This window comes from Drosophila obscura, unplaced genomic scaffold (genome assembly GCF_018151105.1).
Source record: "Drosophila obscura isolate BZ-5 IFL unplaced genomic scaffold, ASM1815110v1 contig_1, whole genome shotgun sequence".
In the NCBI taxonomy this organism is placed as follows: Eukaryota; Metazoa; Arthropoda; class Insecta; order Diptera; family Drosophilidae; genus Drosophila; species Drosophila obscura.
This window is the reverse complement of record NW_024542679.1, coordinates 1,875,415-1,892,812: the sequence shown is the minus strand read 5'-3', so window position 1 is coordinate 1,892,812 and position 17,398 is coordinate 1,875,415. Positions and strand designations below refer to the sequence as shown.

The window sequence follows — 17,398 nt, the reverse complement described above, 5'->3', positions numbered from 1 at the left end:
TGCCCACGCAACTTTTTTCATTAATTTACAAGCGTCTAGAGTATTGGCGGGGTCCGGCACCCTGGTGATTAGTCGTCGGCCAACGACTTTCCACTTGAAAGCCATGCTGGAAAATGTCAATGTAAAAATGTTGTTGTTGTAACTTTTGGCACTTCGTCTCCCCCCTCCCGGAATTATTAGCAACTTACGTTGTCGTTGGTCACGGGTTTGGGCAGCATCTGGCTACATTTTCATAATATTTTATGACACAAATAGAATTGATTAATAAAATAGCAGACGGAGGACGGCAACTGGAAGCAGGAGAAATCGATGCAAAGTACAAACATAAATTCATTTGCTATAGGAATTCCTTTTAAATACGAGTAAACATTTTAAAGATAGTCTAAATCTCATCTGGAATTCGTGCATCCACTTATTCGTATGCCATCTGACAAAAAACCCACAGTTAGCCGCGAGGAGCGCAGGAGAATGGGTTGGAAAAACAACCAGAGAGATACCATGCATATGCATGGGGCATGGCTGTGTGGCTGCATGGAAGCATGGCAGCATGGCTGCATGTTGGTAATGGCATTGCCAAGCCAACGACAAGTTGCTTAAAAAATCATCAAAAAATTCGCGTTAAGTGCTGGTGGTTCAGGCAGATGCATCTGGCATCTGCATCTGCATCCGTTGGCTACGTATCCGTATCCGCCATCCACATCTGTCATGCTCTTTGCTGCATCTGCAGCTGCTGCTGCGGTTAGAGCGACAGAAAAAGAAGGAAAGGATAACGAATATGGAAAGAACAGAACTACTCGTAAAACCGCATTCAAAAAGCTGAAGCTGAGGCTGCCACAGGAATGGGAATGGGAATGGGTATGGATATGGGTACGGGGATTGCTTAAAGCTTGAACTCAATATGTGCATAACTTTCGCTTTCCGGTGACACAGAGCAGGGGAGGTGCCTGCTAAGGGCTGCCCCTACCCTACCCTGCTTCGGTGGTTTTGTCGTAGGCAATCTGTGACCCAAATCCCAGAGACCGACGCCTTAAAGCCTAAAGCAAACTGTGTCAGTTGGCAGCCACTCCACTCCGTCTCCACTCCAGAGCCACTACCGCCTTCCGCCTCTATCCCCATGCCTTTACCTTTGCCTACTCTCGCATCAGAAAACAAATATTGGCTCTTGCCGCAATAACCAGGTAAGCCCCATGCTAAATTCTCCTCTGTCATCGGGGGCCCGGGGTCTCCATAGAAAATGGGTCACACTCCACTCCACACACCCAACCACCCCGCCGCTACACCTTCAATGCTGCCATCGCGCTGTTATGGCAACTAAAGGAAAATTAGAGGCACAACTTTGAGCCATTGTAATTGCGTCACAGATGTGGCTTTAACCCGTTTTTGGCCGCATCTCTCTCACACCATATCTGTGGGCTTTGAAATTTTAATGGCATTTAAGTGAGTGCACAGGAATGGGGGAATGTAGGGGCGTGGGCGTGGCTGTCGCGCTTGAATTAACAAATTAATGCAAATGCTTTTTGAAAACATTCCACTCATCCGCATGCCACGCCAACCTACCGAAGATTCTCCCCCCTTGCTTAACCTTAATTTAATGAATATTTATGAGGCGGAGGCAGGAGGCAGGAAGCAGAAGGCAGCGGCATGTTTTTTCCCTGTCTTATTTCTGCATCATCTTGCTGACTGCATTTCGATCTCAGGTTCTAATTTAATTGCAACACAGAAAAAGCAACAGCAGCAGCAGCAGCGGCAGCAACTGAAGCAACAACAGCATCCGTTTCCGTTTGCACCACGACATCCCGTCAAGTGCGGCAATCGCATTAGAATGCCCCGCGAAGGTGTCCTACCATCTCCTACCGCCTCCGTCGTGATGGATGAGCACTCTGGCACGGCACTCTACTTCTCCCTGTCCGTCGATCATTGCACTCCATGCTCCATGCTGCTCCGACGCTGACAATGCCAGCCTGCGGCTCTCACAACTGCTTCTACTCCTCCTCCTGCTGCTGCTGCTGCTCCTGCTGCTCTTCGTTGCACTCATTTAATTGCATTATGCCGCAGGTTGTCGCATTGCCCTGAAACTCCTGGCACTCGCAAAGACGACGTCGGACGACGACACTGCATTAATTTGCATGTGAAAAAACTGCATTCCCCTGTTGCTGCTGCTGCTGTGACTCAACTTGGATGATGATGATGCTGCTGCTGCTGCCCCCTCCAGTCGAGTTAATGAAGTCAACAAGCTGCGGCTGCTTTTTGCCAGACGAATAGACGTAAAGAGCTTGTGTCTCCAGTCTCCAGTTTAAGTACTAAATTTATTCCAGGGACAGAGAGAAACAATTTCACTGGCACTTGGCATATCTTTGCGCGAAAGGTGTAATTGAACGAGTCAACCAAACAAACAAACATATCATTCATTTAAACAAAAAAAAAAAAAATATAACTCGGATAAGGGATACAGATTGTTGGGTAAACACACAAATTAAAATTGTTAAACAGTTACGCTTGTGGCCGCGAGAAGGTGAAACAATTGCACGCCTTGGGATTGGGGGGTGTGAGCTGCTCGTTGTCCAGTTGCTGGCAGCAGGCAGTGACAAAGTCGTCATTATCCACCGTCTGGTTGCTACGCAGCCAGGATACGTGGGCGGCGGGACCAAAGAGCAGAATGTTTTCACGGATCCTGCGATGTGCCAGGGTGGCCGCTTCATTGTTCACGTACGAAAATACGTGCAAGTATGTACGCGGACGATACTCGTAGACACGGACACTGTTGAAGCTGCATAAGGTGCGCATCTGCTGGTAGATCTGGAAGGGAGTCGAGCCCTCGCCCGAGCCGGTCAGCAGGATCAGCTCCCTCGCGTTGCGCGATGGAAATATGGTAATGTCCAAGTTGATATCACTGAAGCGCTTCCTTAAACTAAAGCAAAATAAAGTTAATTTATGCACCTCCATTTTCTATTTGTGTAAACAAACGCACACTTGCATGGCCGTCGCCTGGAGGGACGCGTCAATGTACTGCAGAAAGGCATAGCCGCGACTCTCGTTGCGAAAGTCCACCTTGAAGCGTATGACAAAGATCTCGCCCAGTTCGCTGGCCACCTGGGCGATCTCCTCTATGCCATATGTGGAATACGGCGCTTTGAACAACAGATACATCTGGCAAAACAAGTAGAACAAACTTTGGTTAGCCTCAAATTGTAGCGTGGCGTGTGGCATACGGAACGGAACTCACTTCGCCGGCACCACTTTCCAGCTCGGATCGCAGCTTCTCGTCCAGCACGCGTCGTGTGGCTATGTAGATGGTCCCATTCAAGTGTCTTTTGGAGTATTGGGTCTGGAAATCCATTTACAGAGTCGAAAAAAAAACGAAAAAAAATATAAATTTAAAGTCAGCGACGGCACGTGTGCAAAAGCTAAAAGGCTTTTAGTGTGACCAGACTGGCCAGATGGGCTGCAGTCAGTCGATTGATCGATAGTAGATCGATAGACATTCAAATTTAAATTCAAACATTCTAATGAGGAATTTCGCTTAAATTGGAAGAACTCTTGTCTGCCAGGGTATCACTTGCGCGCTTTCTGTCTTCTTTGGGCTGCTTTTTGCATGTCAGGGCATCTTTTTGCTTTGTTTTTTGACAGCCGGCGCGTGCTTTTTTCTAGCTCATGTTTAACAATATAAAATTTATGCAGTGAGGCACAACTTTTGCACCCGTGCTTGCTGCCACAAGCCGCAACAGCAGCAACGTATCGCTGCGGTTAAGCCCACCCCTTGGGGGGTGGGGGCATTTGTAGAGGTTGCGGTGCACTCAAGTGCCTGCCTGGCTGCCTGGCTGCCTGGCTGCTTGCTGGTGCTTCTGGAGCTGCTTCATTTTCCTAATTTATACGCGCGCGCTGTGCTAATGAAAATTTACGTGGCAAGGCGACCGCACACTTTGTTGTTTGGTCTGGTGGTGGGCTGCTACTTGCGCTGGGCGCGACTTGCCAGCACTTGAACCAGCGCCTAGCGTCCACTGATCCCTCCACACCATCCACTGGGGGGGTGGGAGAACATTCATAGATAGATCCATGCAAACAGGAAGATTTCATTCAAATTTCCAGTGAAAGTAAATATCAAATAAAAACATGGAAAACTCTGAAAAACTGTTTGAAAGTGCCAGCTCAGAAATGGAGGAGGAGGAGGAGGAGGAGGATACAGAGGAAGCGAAGCTGGACAATCATTTCCGGGCGCTGCTTAGACGATATGACGGCCACCACAAGAGTTTTGCCTACAATTCGGATCGGATAATCATTGACAAATGGCTGGAGATCTTTCGGTTGGCACCCGCCGCCGAGAAGATGTCCAGGAACGCGCTGATGCTTCTGCTGCAGGGCCACCTGGCGGACTTTGGCCTGCTCAAGGAACCCTTCACGGATATGCGCAACTGCAGCAAAGATCTCAATAGCGTCTTGGATAACTATCAGGGCATATCGATGGGTCAGTGCGAAGGGAAAGAGTCCACCGAGTCGGATATGTCCGAGCGATCCGTGTGCCCGAAGCCCAGCGAAACCAATTCGTCGTCGAGTGAGCAAGGAGCATACCTGGAGCCCATAACAGAGGTCTCCGCGGAGCTGGCATCCTCCGATCAGGATCGCTCCAGCGCCGTCACTGTGATACGAAATAAGAGCCAGAGTCGCACTGCCCTGGGCCGCTGTCATCCATCGAACGACAACGTTATGCAGAAGATACAATCCTTTGAGGAACTCGCGCAGCGAACACAAGGGGAAGCCGCCTTGGACCCCAGCAAGGGCAGCGATCATTTGCTGAACTTTCGCAAGGTTTTGGCCAAGAGAATAACCTCCTACAACCGGCCACGCCTCACCCAGGGGGAGCCTCTGAGCGCTGGCATGGACGAATACGCCTCTTTGCGTGACTTGAAGTTCCGCTTCGAGCAACTGGCCAAGCGGCTGGGTGTTCCGTCCCCCCCAAAGGCCGAGCAGCCAACGGCAGAAACCCTCAAGGCAGCTTCCTCGCTGGGTGAGCAAATCAGGATGATGGCCGAGTGCAACCAACCGAAGGAGGCCGCAACTGAAGGAACGCGGCTACGGATTGCAGGAGGAGCGGAGCACTCCCAAAAGGAGCAGGCAAAGATGCTGACACAACGCAGCTGGGAACGGCGAAGCAACGAGCGGAGACAAGCCGCACTCAAGGAATCCGTCAGCACAGCACCTTCTCTGGGCGAGAAAATAAGGATCATAGCGCAGCGCAAGGACGAACCAGAAGGAGGCGCTGAGAATAGGAAACACATCATGCCCAGATCTTTGGCTGGCAAACAAGTGCGATTCATGGATCAACGCAGCTGGGATCAGTGCTTCAAGGATGCCAAAACAGGATGCGAAACGATGGAAGAACCAAACCCAAGACCTTCTATGGCTGATCAGAAGCAGATCCGAAGGTGCAAAGATGCTGCCACCGAATGGACACCACGAGATGTGGAAACAACAGTAAAACCCTCACGGGATGAGCAGATCAGTGGTGAAGCTCCAATGGAACCGCGCTTCAAGGATGCCACAACAGAATGGACACCACGAGATGGCGAAAGAGCAGAAAAATCAAGCCCAAAACCACCACTGGATGATGGGGAGAAGAGTTCGGAGGATGCCAAAACAGGAAGCACACCTCGAGGGTGCGAAGTCCTGGAGGATCAGAAGCAGATCCGGAGTGAACGCCACAAGGAGCCTCATACCAAAGACGCTACCACCGAATGGACGCCAAGAGATGGAGAATCAAACTTAAAACCTCAACTGGAAGATCAGAAGCAGATTTGGAGTAAGGCAGCCGCAAACCAGAGGACAGAGCAAGAGCAAGAGGAAGGCTCAATGCCAAGCCCCTCTGTGGATGAAAGAGTTCGAATGCTGACCAAAAGGAACGAGGAACTGCGTCGTCAGTGCCTGGAGTACTACCATGAAGATGGCCGCTTGAGGCAGAGCCCAGCAGATGGCGCGCAGTTCAAATTTCTGCTGAAGGGTTTCGAGAGCGGTGTCCTGCGCGGAATGCAGCGTCTCAGGCGCTGGAGCGGAGCTCCCCACAGCCTGAAGTTCTTCTCGGCTGTGTTCAGCAAGTGCCAGGTGGGCGTGGGACATTCGCGATTGCGCTGTCTGGACCGTCGCCTGGAGCAGATGGCCTCAAGGTGGCTGCAGGAGCAGATGCGCCTGCGACGGGAGCGCGTCTGGAGCCTCTACCGTCAGTCCGTGTGCGCCAAAAGTGAACCCATTCTGACGCCGCGGAGTGCCAAAGAGCTGGACCAGCTGTTTGAGACACGCAAGGCCACGCTACTGGAGGAGATGGCGCACACGGCCAAGCTGAAGGAGCTGTGGGTGGAGCACTGTCTGGGCAAGATCCGGGACCAGCAGCTGCAGCAGGTGCTCGGGAAGCTCGACGAGAAGTACATGAAGCTCGTAAAGGGCTTGAATAAGCTGGTCCGCCGTCAGGAGAAGCTGTCGAGGCGCAACGCCAGGCCGCGCAGCTAATTAATTAATTTCATTTAAACACTACGCTTTATTAAAAAAGACCTGGCAACAGCAAACAAATTAAAGGTGTAGGAATGGGCGGGGGCAGGTAGGGTTTCGGGCATGCAACAAAATAAAGAAACAATCTACTCGCTAAAGAGCAGTAGCTGGGTGTTTTTTTTTTTTTAATTATGCAATGTTTCCGCTGCTGCTTTGCGCACAAAACACGGAAAGCTGAAATGGTATTGAAGAACAGGAGCTGTCGACTTGTGCGCTACCCTGTAGAGGACTCAGCCGAGGGGCTAATTGTATGCCAAGCAGAGTCCGTCTGGCTGTGCTGCGTGGAGTGTGGCACTTGGGATGGCCAAGCTGGGCTCTGGCTTGCTACCAGGATATATACTGCATGTAATATATACAGTAAAAGGATTATAAAAGCCTCGATTTTCCTGAATATTAATTATTTATTTCCCCATAAAGGGATACCCGTATCTGTCACAGTTTGCGCTTAGTTTTCTTTCAATATGTAGTTCGATTACTCATCGGCAGAGCCAGCCGGATCATTCCCCATAACGCACACATCTGTCATGGGGAACTGTATGTAGTCATGCAGAGACTTTCGTGTGCAAAATATAAAGCGAATCTTGGCCAAGTAAAATAAAATTCACCTTACAGCACACGTATATTGGCTCATATATTGGCTTGTATATTTTGAATAAAAGGTTTTTCCCTGCCATTCAACTTTCGTGCTGCACCGCATACCTCTCTATTATTTCCACTCCCACAGGGTATTAATAACAAAGCGAAATACAAGGAAAATGGCTGCCAGCTGGGGCAGCATTTGCCATTTTGTAAGCAAACTGGAAATTAGCACTAAAAAGAAAATAAAACATGCTGAAAACAAAACGAAAAATACAAAAAAAAAAAAAAGAAAAACTGTCGCTAAAAGCAGTTTGTTCCAAGTACTGCCCAGAGTTGACAGGGCGTGGTCAAGGCAGGGGGGGTGACCATCCATCCAGGGGAAGTCGAGCGGTGTTCAGTGGTCACTGAACTTCACTTTGGAATTGCACTGCAAACTGAAAACCCAACTTAAAGTCATGCAAACTATGTACATAAATAACTAAACTATAAGTATAGAATATCTATATACATGTATATGTACATATGTATGTGTATATAGTCGTAAAAGCTATAACTCTCTGCCATTAATGATGGCTTCATCAGCTTTTGGTTGGGGCAAAATTTATGGTCTATATTCAGAAATTTGCATAGAACGCTTCTCACTCGCCTGTCTGCGTCTGCATTAATTAATTATTTATAGCTTGCGAAACATGCTCCATACACCCTCGAACTCCCCTGCTGCCAGCCACCCTGCTATATCACAACATTGTTTGCTCAGTTGCAAAATTCTGCTGTCTGCCAGGGCTTAAAGCCATCGCCATCGCCATCGTCGTTGTGTTTGTCCTAAGACTTTAGGTCCCTCCACATTTAAGCAAGACATCAGCAGCAGTCTGCCCCCGCCCTTGGGAGCACTCTTATCTAACAGAATTGATCGACAAAATATGGTTTTGTTTCAGCGTTTGATTTTGAGGCTCATATGCATGGCAGGCACGCACACATAATTATAATTTTTACAACGTCTAAATAAACGCAAATATTTTATGCACAGTGGCAAATGACGCCGGCCGACTGGCAGGGCTCCGAGCTGCCGTGTTGGCTGTGTAATGAATGACGGACCAAAGAAGGTAGCGCGACAGTCAAAAACGAAGGGTATCCGAGTATCAATTGGGGTATTATCTGTGCACCTCTTGGTGGGGTTTGTGACGCAGCAGGAAGTGTAGCTAAATATGGTTTAATTGTGCTGAGCGAAAGGGAAAGCAAAGGGGAAAGCAATGCGACGCGTCGCTTAGAATGGAATTAATATATATGTATATTCTGGAACCACATAGAGTATTCTCAATTTGATCAGGTTTGCTTTTGGGTGAGGATCTTTTCATTGAGTATTTATTCTACTTATTATTCTATAATTTATGCCGCTCAGCGCGCTGAGGCCGGGCAATATCAATGGGATGGGAGTACTTCTCAGGGCCCTCTCTCTCGCTCACTGGTTCTCTGGCGATTCTGATAGGTCTGGTCAGAGGCTATATATATGATTGAATTGTCGGAGCATTGAGTCAGTTAATTTTGGAATTCCACGCGTTAAAGAACTACAAGAGGGTCGAGTTAACCCAAGGAAGATCGATTCAAAGGAAGCAGGAACTGAACGAAGAGCAGTCACAGGAGTATTAACTGAAAGGAAATCTAATTAAATATGTTCTTCAAAATATTGCTGGTGAGTAATAGCTTCCGGGATTTGCCGTGATCTCATGTGGATATGCCTCGTAATACATATGTGAATCGGTAATCCCTGAACAGCTCGCACTGCTGGCTACTCTGCTGCAGTTTAGCAGTGCAAAGCCGCAGCTGCTGCTAACATCGCCAGTGAATTATGCAACGGGAGGAAGTGCCTGGCTGGCTGCTGCACCATCGACCTACTATCCGGCGTATGCCAGCTATCCGGCATACGCGTCGTATGCGTATGCACCGGTCTATGGCGCATACGCCACGTATCCCTACTACTCATATCTGAGACGCTGATGATGATGATGATCATGATCATGATTAGGATTAACCTAAAGATTTCTGTGTACTTTTATGCGATTAAATTTATTCTTCTTCCCGTTTGTGTGTGTGTTTTGATGTTTTAATGATATTTTCTCGCTCTGATTCGATTTGGCAGCAGCGAAATCAAAGTGGCAACACTCGGCCGCATAAATACATAAAATGTTAAGCAAATCAATAAACGGCAAAAAAGGGCATGGGGCATGGGGCATCCAACTGTTCTGTGGGTTTTGCTTTTTGCCCCCCCCCCCGCCGTGACTCGTTGCTCAAATTTGCTTACATCTGCGCATATTTTCACTTGGCACACGTCTTTGGCAGCAGCAGAGAGAGAGAGAGAGAGAGAGAGAGAGAGGAGAGCGAAGAATCGTGTGGCATGGGGCATGGGGCATCGGCATCCTTGTCTGCGTGGAGTATCTCTCGGTAGCCCGCTACTGATTTACCTTACGTGTATAAATCTTTTATTCATGTAATCCATTTGAAAAACACGTTTGCACATGATTGTGTGTGTCTGCTGGCTACACACAAGAAGGGAAGCTTTTTCCATATGTTGTATATATATACATACATATATAAACGAGTGTATCTGTATCTGTATCTGCATATGTATCTACGTGTGTGTGCTTGTTGGTGTTTATTTGATTTGAAAAATCGTCAAAATTATATAAAGTGAATACAAATTTCATTTACTCAGTTTTATGGCTTCGCCAGTTGGCTGTACAGCACTCGCCATAAGTGTAGTTACACCTTTGACTTTATGGGGATTACTGGGGGGAATCGTAAGAACTTTTGTCATTTGTTGTTTGAGCTTGCAAATGCTGAATTTCCATTGGACATTGCCTTTAATTTTTGCCCACTTAGCATACAAAATTCCCCCCTAATAATCATTTTGGCTGCTAAAAACTCTTCGCTTTTGCCAACTTATTTTTGGGGGACAGGCAACAAAATAGAGGAGCAGATGACAAGCTGCGATAGAGTAGAGTTCCACATAGAAAAGTTTTCTGGTGCTTGACGCACTTTTATTGAATAAAAGGTCATTAAATTTGGACGCTATCTATGGCAAGAACTTGTGGAAATGGGGCACCTACACAGAGCCCCGCCCGCCACCTAATGCTTTCGCTGCTTTTACCTGGATTTTACTAGCCTTTTCCGCTTGCGTAGGAAACTTTACAACTACTTTGGCATTTACTACCCGTGCAGACAGCACAGGAGGCAGGTGGGTGGCAGCAGCAGCAGCAGGGACACAGCATCCATCCGGCAGAAGATGATGCCAAAGTTTTGATAAGCAGCAGCAGCAGCAGCAGGAGAACGAACTCCATGCCAGAGGGGCAGCAGCTCCACTCTGTGCCCCTCCAGGCGCTGCCTTTCAACGCGCTGCACAAAGTCAACCAGAAAACTTGACTGGGGTGCAAAGAAAAAAGAGAAAGAAAGAAAGAAGAGCGCACAGGAAATGCCGAAAGGAAGCATATTTCATATAGAAAAGAAATCCTTTTAAATGGAAAGTTTAATCCAAGCAAAAGTTTTCGGGGAGCAGTGGAGTAGATGAGATGCTTGGCTCTCGATAAGAGAGCGGAGGGGGTGCAGCACAAATTGGTGCCACAAACAACTCGAATGGAGTCCAAGTTTGCAGTTCATTTCGCTGTCAGAATGTACGCATAGAGAAAGAGAAAGAGAAGTGTGGCTCGTTGATATATGAAATTGTTTATTTGCACAGATTGGTCAGAGACGCCAGGGACTCCACGCTGGGGCTTACTTCTTCAGCAGCAGAGGGGCGGCGGCGGCAGCAGCGATGGGTGCGCTGTATGCAGCAGCCACTGGGGCAGCAATGGGCGAGCTGTAGGCCAAGGGAGAGGTGTAGGCGGCGGCATAGGGGGAGGCGAACGGCGCAGTGTAGGCGGCGGCATAGGGAGCAGTGTAGGCGGCGGTGTAGGGAGAGGCGAGACGTGCCACTGGAGCGGCGTATGCAGCGGAAGCAGCAAACGGAGCGGCAACAGGTGCGGTGTAAGCGGCCGCAATCGGAGCGGTATAGGCAGCAGTGTACGCAGCAGGGAAGGCGGCGCTATGTGCCACCGAGTGGGCGGTGTAGCTGGAGGCATAAGGTGCCACATAGGCGGCGCTTCCCACCACAGCCGGGGCGGTGTAGGCCAGCGGAGCGGCGGCCAGAATGCCAGGCTTGGCAGCAGCCACGGCCACAACAGCGAAGAAGCAGACAGCGAACTGAAGGATTGAAGATGAGCATTAAAATCTGTGGCATATCCATGGGAAGTCCTTGGGTTACTTACGTATTTCATGTTGATGGTTTTGGGGTTTTTGTTGGTTTGCTCTGGAGGATAGTTGTGAGTGCTTGAAGCTGTGAGCTCTGTTTGATGTTCGATTGCTGGAGCTCTGCAGTTTTTATAAGCCACAAAGCCAGCGACATGACACATCCATTGAGGGGGAGGCCGAGCGAAGGTCGCGCTTACAAATGCACCGAACATCGCTGCCCAGAGCTGCGCCACTTGGCCGAGACTTGGCCGACGCCGCTGTTCCAGTTTCGTGGCCTAAACCAATCGCTGGGCTAACGGACGGGGGGCAATGGCAATCCATTGTTGGCCACGCACTGGCGGCACGTGCTGGGGCGTAATTTGATTTGACTTTGGCGGCAATTGAAATGCGTCGTGCCACGAGGCGGAACAAAGGCCGTAAACCAATTATGATCATGGGGCATCATCCATGTTCCTTGCTTCAATTATTCAGTACCTCTGGCATTAGCTGGGCAGCCCTAGCCCCAGGAACTAGTTCATTGTTCCGCCACAGCATTCGAATCGTTTCTGCGGAAACCTTTTGCCATCCCTTCGCAACCTTTGAAAGGTCCTGCCGCTACCCTCATCATCGGAGGCTGCCATTGTTCTCATGAATAATTTGTGGAAACCACTTAAAGGCCTGCCTCATGTACCGTACATGCTCGTACCTCCTGTGTACCCCTGTCTCTGCCCCTGCCAAAATGTCGCTGGTATTTTCTAGACAAATTCAAAACAAAATTTCTTTAATAGACTTCTTCTTGATGTTGGGACTGGGGGGTGTCATGTGTGCCGTTCACTTTTTACGGCACTTAAACGACGCATTAACGCGCACGCACAGCTGCTGCCACGCCTATCCTGCCCCCCGGCCCTGCCCCAAGTCGGCGGCAGTTGGGCCTTTATGATGGCAATAAACTGAACTTGGAGCCGGGCCCCGAGTCGAGTCCGGGTCTGCGAAAAGAGCAAAAGTGGCGCGAATATTTCACGGAACTTGTTCAAAAGTTCTTTGCGAAATACCCTAGAATAAGGGCATATAAGCGGGTTTTTTTAGGTATGCCCAAATGGGGTACATTTTAACCATGAAAATTCATTGGAATTTTTTTGATTTAAAAAAACAAAACAAAATCATTAAACAAATAAATTAAATCCGTAAAAATGTTTTCTTTATTTTTTAGTTATTCTACAAGTTGCAATTAATAAGTACCTTGTCGTGCATCAGTGTGAGTAAACCATTTCTTATGGTTATTTGGTTTTCAGGGTTCTGGGGGCGCCCTCGTCCTTAGCTTTGTCCCCGTCAAAAAGGAGCAAATTTTGTGCGCTTGGATTTTTTTTTTTTTTGGTTTTTTGTGTGGAAATTTCTTGCTTTTTAATTACTTGCGCACTTGCCACTCATGAATCCATCTAGCCCTGCTGGTTCCCCTGGGATTAGAGGGGGGTGGGAGTGTTACCCTTTGATATGCTGCTGCTGCTTCTTTGTGCCACTTGAGAGTTGCCACAGTGGGGGTGGCAAATGCAGCCCATCAAAGCTTTTAGACGGATTAACCAATATAATAATTTTAGTCGCAAGTCCTCGACACAAACTTGACAATGAAAGCAAAATGGCTGCGGCTCCAGCTGCTGTTGCTGTTGCGGTTGCTGCAGCTGCTGCAACTGATGATGATGAGGCACATGCCCCAAGTCAAGTGTCAAAACAAATATGTTGTGCCTCTGCCTGCGGTTTCTGGGTAGCAGATTCCAATTTAATGTTGCCTGTCAAGTCCTGCAGCCTGATTGTGCATTTAGTAGACCGCTCAGACACGCAAGGGTTAGCCAGAGTGGGAGCAATAGGCTGGTTCGTATGCACAGTCACATGGCAAACACTCGAGTGGCGTGGCGTCACCAAGCACAGGAGATGCTGTGGATGCTGTGGCAGGATGTACAGGAAGCCTCAGCAACAGTGGCAGGGAATGGAAGTACTTCAAGCAACAGTCGAAAACAGAACTGGCAACAATTTTGCCAGCCAACAGTTTCCACACAAAAACCCCCCACAGCCGCCCCATCATAGCTACCATCTTGCCACCGCCGCTCATCCCTTAGTTCAGCTTGCCATTCCCTTTTGCTCTCTCCCCATCACCCCTCCTCAATCCATTGCATTTCAGAATTCGCGTAATTGGCATTTTTAAGCAAAATTCACGCTTCAACACTTTTTCAAGTGTGAGTCTGCTGCGAGTGAGTGTGTGTTCGAGTCGAGTCGAGTCTGTAAGTGAGTGTATGAGTGTGTGTGTGTTGAATCAGCGAATGGGTATAATGCATAAGGATGTGTGTGTGATATGTACACCCTCACCCCGCTGCACACACACACGGGTATATTTCTCCACTCGATATTTCTAATTAGTGGAGTTTTAAGCTCTGACATGCAATCCCTTTCTCTCTCTCTGCCCTTTACAATTCTCCAACAATTTATGACATTTATTAATTAATTTTTGCCAGTGGCTGCAAGCTGTTTATTAGACTGTGATTAGCCGGGATAATCTGTGGGGATAATCTGTGGGGCGGTTGCAAGGCTCATTAAAGCCAAGACCCAACTTAAATGAAGCGGAATCGGCAGCGAACTTTGCTTCTGCTTTTACTGCTGCTCTATGACATTCAAGAAGTAATCATAAAATGCGATAAATAAGATTGTACGAGTGGCTACCGTTTCAGACCGTTTTAGAGCAGTGCAGCCCCCAAGGTCAGGGCCATACGCAAAGGCACGCACCACACACCACACTCCACACACTCGTATTCGTACTCGTACTGGAACGACTGGCAAGACATGGCCAAAGGCCTAGCTTGACCAACTGGAAATCTACAACAAAATCTAGCCAAGAATTGCGCATGCGCAACGTCAGCTCGTCAGTCGTTGACTTGGCAAACATTCGAATCCATCCATGAATCCAACCCATCCATATGCACAACTCTACGGGGCGTGATCCGCATGGGCAATGAGTCAGCCCCCATGGAGCGGCGGCCCGAAAAGTGTAAGTGGCTATAAAAGCGTCGAGTGGCTCTCAGTTGGACATCACACAGCCACAGCTCATCCACCAAGTGACAATCTCACCCCACCAGACAAACACCAAACACCAAAACCCAACAATCAAAATGTTCAAACTCGTAAGTATTCAGAGGATCCACCCAATTCCAAGCCACGATCTCATCCTTTATTCCTCATTCCTCCAGGTTGCTGTCTGCTTCTTCGCTGTTGTGGCCGTGGCTGCTGCCAAGCCAGGCATTCTGGCCGCCGCTCCGCTGGCCTACACCGCCCCGGCTGTGGTGGGAAGCGCCGCCTATGTGGCACCTTATGCCTCCAGCTACACCGCCCACTCGGTGGCACATAGCGCCGCCTTCCCTGCTGCGTACACTGCTGCCTATACCGCTCCGATTGCGGCCGCTTACACCGCACCTGTTGCCGCTCCGTTTGCTGCTTCCGCTGCATACGCCGCTCCAGTGGTACGTCTCGCCTCTCCCTACACCGCCGCCTACACTGCTCCCTATGCCGCCGCCTACACTGCGCCGTTCGCCTCCCCCTATGCCGCCGCCTACACCTCTCCCTTGGCCTACAGCTCGCCCTATGTGGCCCGTCCATACGCCGCTGCCCCTCTGCTGCTGAAGAAGTAAACCTGCCGATCCCTGCGAAATAGTGCACCATGATCGTACTTGTCATGGTTTGGCATTTATTTCCCATTCAGCCCCCGCACTTTGTGATTTTGTTTGTGAAGTAAACGTTTAAGAATCAATGGAATTTGGCATTGTCTGGGACTGGGAGTCGGTTGGCTCGAGGCTGGGGATTAGCATGCATATGGCATTGGGACGCGCATATTTAAAGTGCTCCATTAGCGAGCGGTTTTTCGTGGCTAAGCGTTCAATTATTGCTACATGTCGAGGCAATACCAGCCAATACCCGCCAATACCAGCCAATACCGATGCCGAGGCCTGCATATCAATGAGGATTCGCTATGAGGAGCTATCATGGATGGTTGCTTCAGCTATAGATGGCTGAAGGAGGAATGGTTGGATGTGTTATGTCTTTACTGCCCTCCTTCGCTCACTCATGCCGCACTTGTGTACCGAAATAACCGCAGGAACCACAGCAGCCGCAAGCCACCAAAATATGGGTTAACATTCCGCCCGAAAGCAACCCCCACCCACCCTGCACAACCGCCAGGGCAAACAAACATCGGAGATGACATGCTTTGGCTCTGGCAGTAAATTAAAATTGACACCTGATGCTGGCACAATTTGTGAGCCGAATCGGACGGCTGTTTCTGGCGCTAATGAGGCCTGAAACCCAAATGCGTCAACATAGCCAGGGAACAGCAAATGACGACGACGACGACGACGACGAGGATGATGATGATGATTTTGATGACATTTGACTTAGAAGGAAGAGAGGGCGCGGACGGCTGCCTTCTGATGTGCTTAATCAATATTTAATGACAGACGAAGACTCTGGTGGAACACTTACTATAGACATTTAAGATTTAGGTTATTTTTGAAGTTTAAAAAAAGTTAAGAGAGAAGTTCCTTTACGGGAATGAATTTGTTGGCGGAAATTCAACGGATTAGATAAGCCGATGTGAATAAAAAAGGCTAGGATATAGGATAGAGGTATGGATATATGTATATATGTATAGGGGGATATCCTCTGAGTAAAAACTTTTCCAATTATTGGTTTTTGGTAATCCCTCCTCTACCCCCTATGAAAAGCTATCCATGCCACTCTCCAGGAGAGGGCCGAAACAGGAGCAGTAGCAGGAGGCAGGAGGCAGCAGGCAGGCAGGCAGGCAGGCAGCGAGAACTGTTTGACTTTATTGTTGACTTTGTTAAATGCGGCTAAATGGGCGTAAATGACCGGCAAAGAAAAGCAACAACAACCGAAGCCAGCAACAGGCTTCCTTCCTTCCGGTCCAAAGTGCAAGTGTATGTGTGTGTGTGTTGGCATGTTTTTGTGTAGGTGCATGTGTGTGTGTGTGTGTGTTTGTGTAAGAGCAAACATAGAAGGGTTAAAAGTTTAAGGAGTGCGTGTAGCCCGAGGGCAATCTCTGTCCGCTGCTCCGCCCTCCTGTGTGAAAAGTTTCTGCATATGCTGGCAGAGATTACGGTACATTTTGCGCTTGAATAATCGTGAGGGTAACGAGGGTGTTCCCCGAGTGAAATTAGGGTGCGGAAAGGGGCAAGAGAAAGCCATAGGCAGCATCCACTTTCATTACAAAAACTGACGGCGCGTAAGAAACTTCTTGCGGTTGCTTTTGTACAGTAGACGCAACGAAATGTGAACAGCAGCTAAGGCGAAGGCGAAGGCGAGGGAGAAGCATGGAAGACAACACACAACAAAAAGACATTGGGTTCTCCCTCACCTCACCTCACCTCACCTCACCTCATCATATTGTACTTTATCCTCTGGTAACCATTGGAATTATGCGGTATTGTCTAGAAATGAGTTTTCGTTTGCTTGTTGCTATTTTTACGTTTCATCGAACAAAAGCAAAGTACCTGGCGAAACGCAACAGCAACAAAGAACCTAAGAAACTGGCAAACATAAAGCATAAAACTGGAGGAGTGTGCGGAGCAAGACAAGTTGACGCAGAAGCTCAGCGCAGCAAGATAGGTGCGGGAGAGAGGGAGTGGAGGACAGAAGAACAGCTCAGCGAAGCATCGCCATTGCACTCACACCCTCACCCGCACCACATAAATATTTCTCTCTTCAAACTGTACAGTATTCTCTCACCCACCTACCTGCCTAGCAGAAGAGAGAGTGAGAGAGGGAGTTCAACCAACCTACGGAACAGCGGGAAGTGACAGAGAGAGAGTATAATACGCATGCAGACGTGATGTGTAATGCACAGTTGCAGTCAGGCGACAAAAATGTCAAATCCGATTTTAATTATGTTTAGTTTAACAGAAATGTGTAATAAAACTAATATTGATCATAGCCTCAAGAGTGTTTACTTTGGACTTTAATTAATTATAAT

General features: G+C 48.5%; 5 protein-coding genes across 5 annotated transcripts; 3 read left to right on the top strand and 2 right to left on the bottom strand.

Annotated features, from left to right (window-relative positions):
* Positions 1-2,327: 2,327 nt before the first annotated feature.
* Positions 2,328-3,364, bottom strand: LOC111069663. The gene is made up of 3 exons (XM_022359814.2): positions 3,224-3,364; positions 2,969-3,147; positions 2,328-2,908 (listed from the first exon to the last, which is right to left on the bottom strand). Exons 1-3 carry the CDS (start codon positions 3,335-3,337, stop codon positions 2,491-2,493), a joined length of 711 nt encoding a protein of 236 aa, XP_022215506.2. The 5' UTR covers positions 3,338-3,364; the 3' UTR covers positions 2,328-2,490.
* A 702-nt stretch (positions 3,365-4,066) lies between these two features.
* On the top strand, positions 4,067-6,586 carry LOC111069664. Its single transcript, XM_022359815.2, has one exon. The coding sequence runs from the start codon at positions 4,111-4,113 to the stop codon at positions 6,493-6,495; it is 2,385 nt and encodes a 794-aa protein (XP_022215507.2). The 5' UTR covers positions 4,067-4,110; the 3' UTR covers positions 6,496-6,586.
* Positions 6,587-8,645: 2,059 nt separating this feature from the next.
* On the top strand, positions 8,646-9,194 carry LOC111069633. The gene is made up of 2 exons (XM_022359774.2): positions 8,646-8,803; positions 8,887-9,194. The coding sequence occupies exons 1-2, from the start codon at positions 8,783-8,785 to the stop codon at positions 9,106-9,108; spliced, it is 243 nt and encodes an 80-aa protein (XP_022215466.2). The 5' UTR covers positions 8,646-8,782; the 3' UTR covers positions 9,109-9,194.
* Positions 9,195-10,851: 1,657 nt separating this feature from the next.
* Positions 10,852-11,474, bottom strand: LOC111069659 (vitelline membrane protein Vm26Ab-like). The gene is made up of 2 exons (XM_022359807.2): positions 11,412-11,474; positions 10,852-11,346 (listed from the first exon to the last, which is right to left on the bottom strand). The coding sequence occupies exons 1-2, from the start codon at positions 11,418-11,420 to the stop codon at positions 10,879-10,881; spliced, it is 477 nt and encodes a 158-aa protein (XP_022215499.1). The 5' UTR covers positions 11,421-11,474; the 3' UTR covers positions 10,852-10,878.
* A 2,981-nt stretch (positions 11,475-14,455) lies between these two features.
* On the top strand, positions 14,456-15,159 carry LOC111069646 (vitelline membrane protein Vm26Ab-like). Its single transcript, XM_022359788.2, has 2 exons — positions 14,456-14,540; positions 14,607-15,159. Exons 1-2 carry the CDS (start codon positions 14,529-14,531, stop codon positions 15,042-15,044), a joined length of 450 nt encoding a protein of 149 aa, XP_022215480.2. The 5' UTR covers positions 14,456-14,528; the 3' UTR covers positions 15,045-15,159.
* The last annotated feature ends 2,239 nt before the right edge of the window (positions 15,160-17,398 follow it).

Excerpts from the sequence above, each read along its gene's own strand:
- LOC111069663 (XM_022359814.2), bottom strand. The coding sequence starts at position 3,337 with ATGGATTTCCAGACCCAATACTCCAAAAGACACTTGAATGGGACCATC. Across the intron at positions 3,148-3,223 it reads TGGAAAGTGGTGCCGGCGAA|ATGTATCTGTTGTTCAAAGC; the intron begins GTGAGTTCCGTT and ends TTGTTTTGCCAG. Across the intron at positions 2,909-2,968 it reads CAGGCGACGGCCATGCAAGT|TTTAAGGAAGCGCTTCAGTG; the intron begins GTGCGTTTGTTT and ends ATTTTGCTTTAG.
- LOC111069664 (XM_022359815.2), top strand. The coding sequence starts at position 4,111 with ATGGAAAACTCTGAAAAACTGTTTGAAAGTGCCAGCTCAGAAATGGAG.
- LOC111069633 (XM_022359774.2), top strand. The coding sequence starts at position 8,783 with ATGTTCTTCAAAATATTGCTG. Across the intron at positions 8,804-8,886 it reads TGTTCTTCAAAATATTGCTG|CTCGCACTGCTGGCTACTCT; the intron begins GTGAGTAATAGC and ends ATCCCTGAACAG.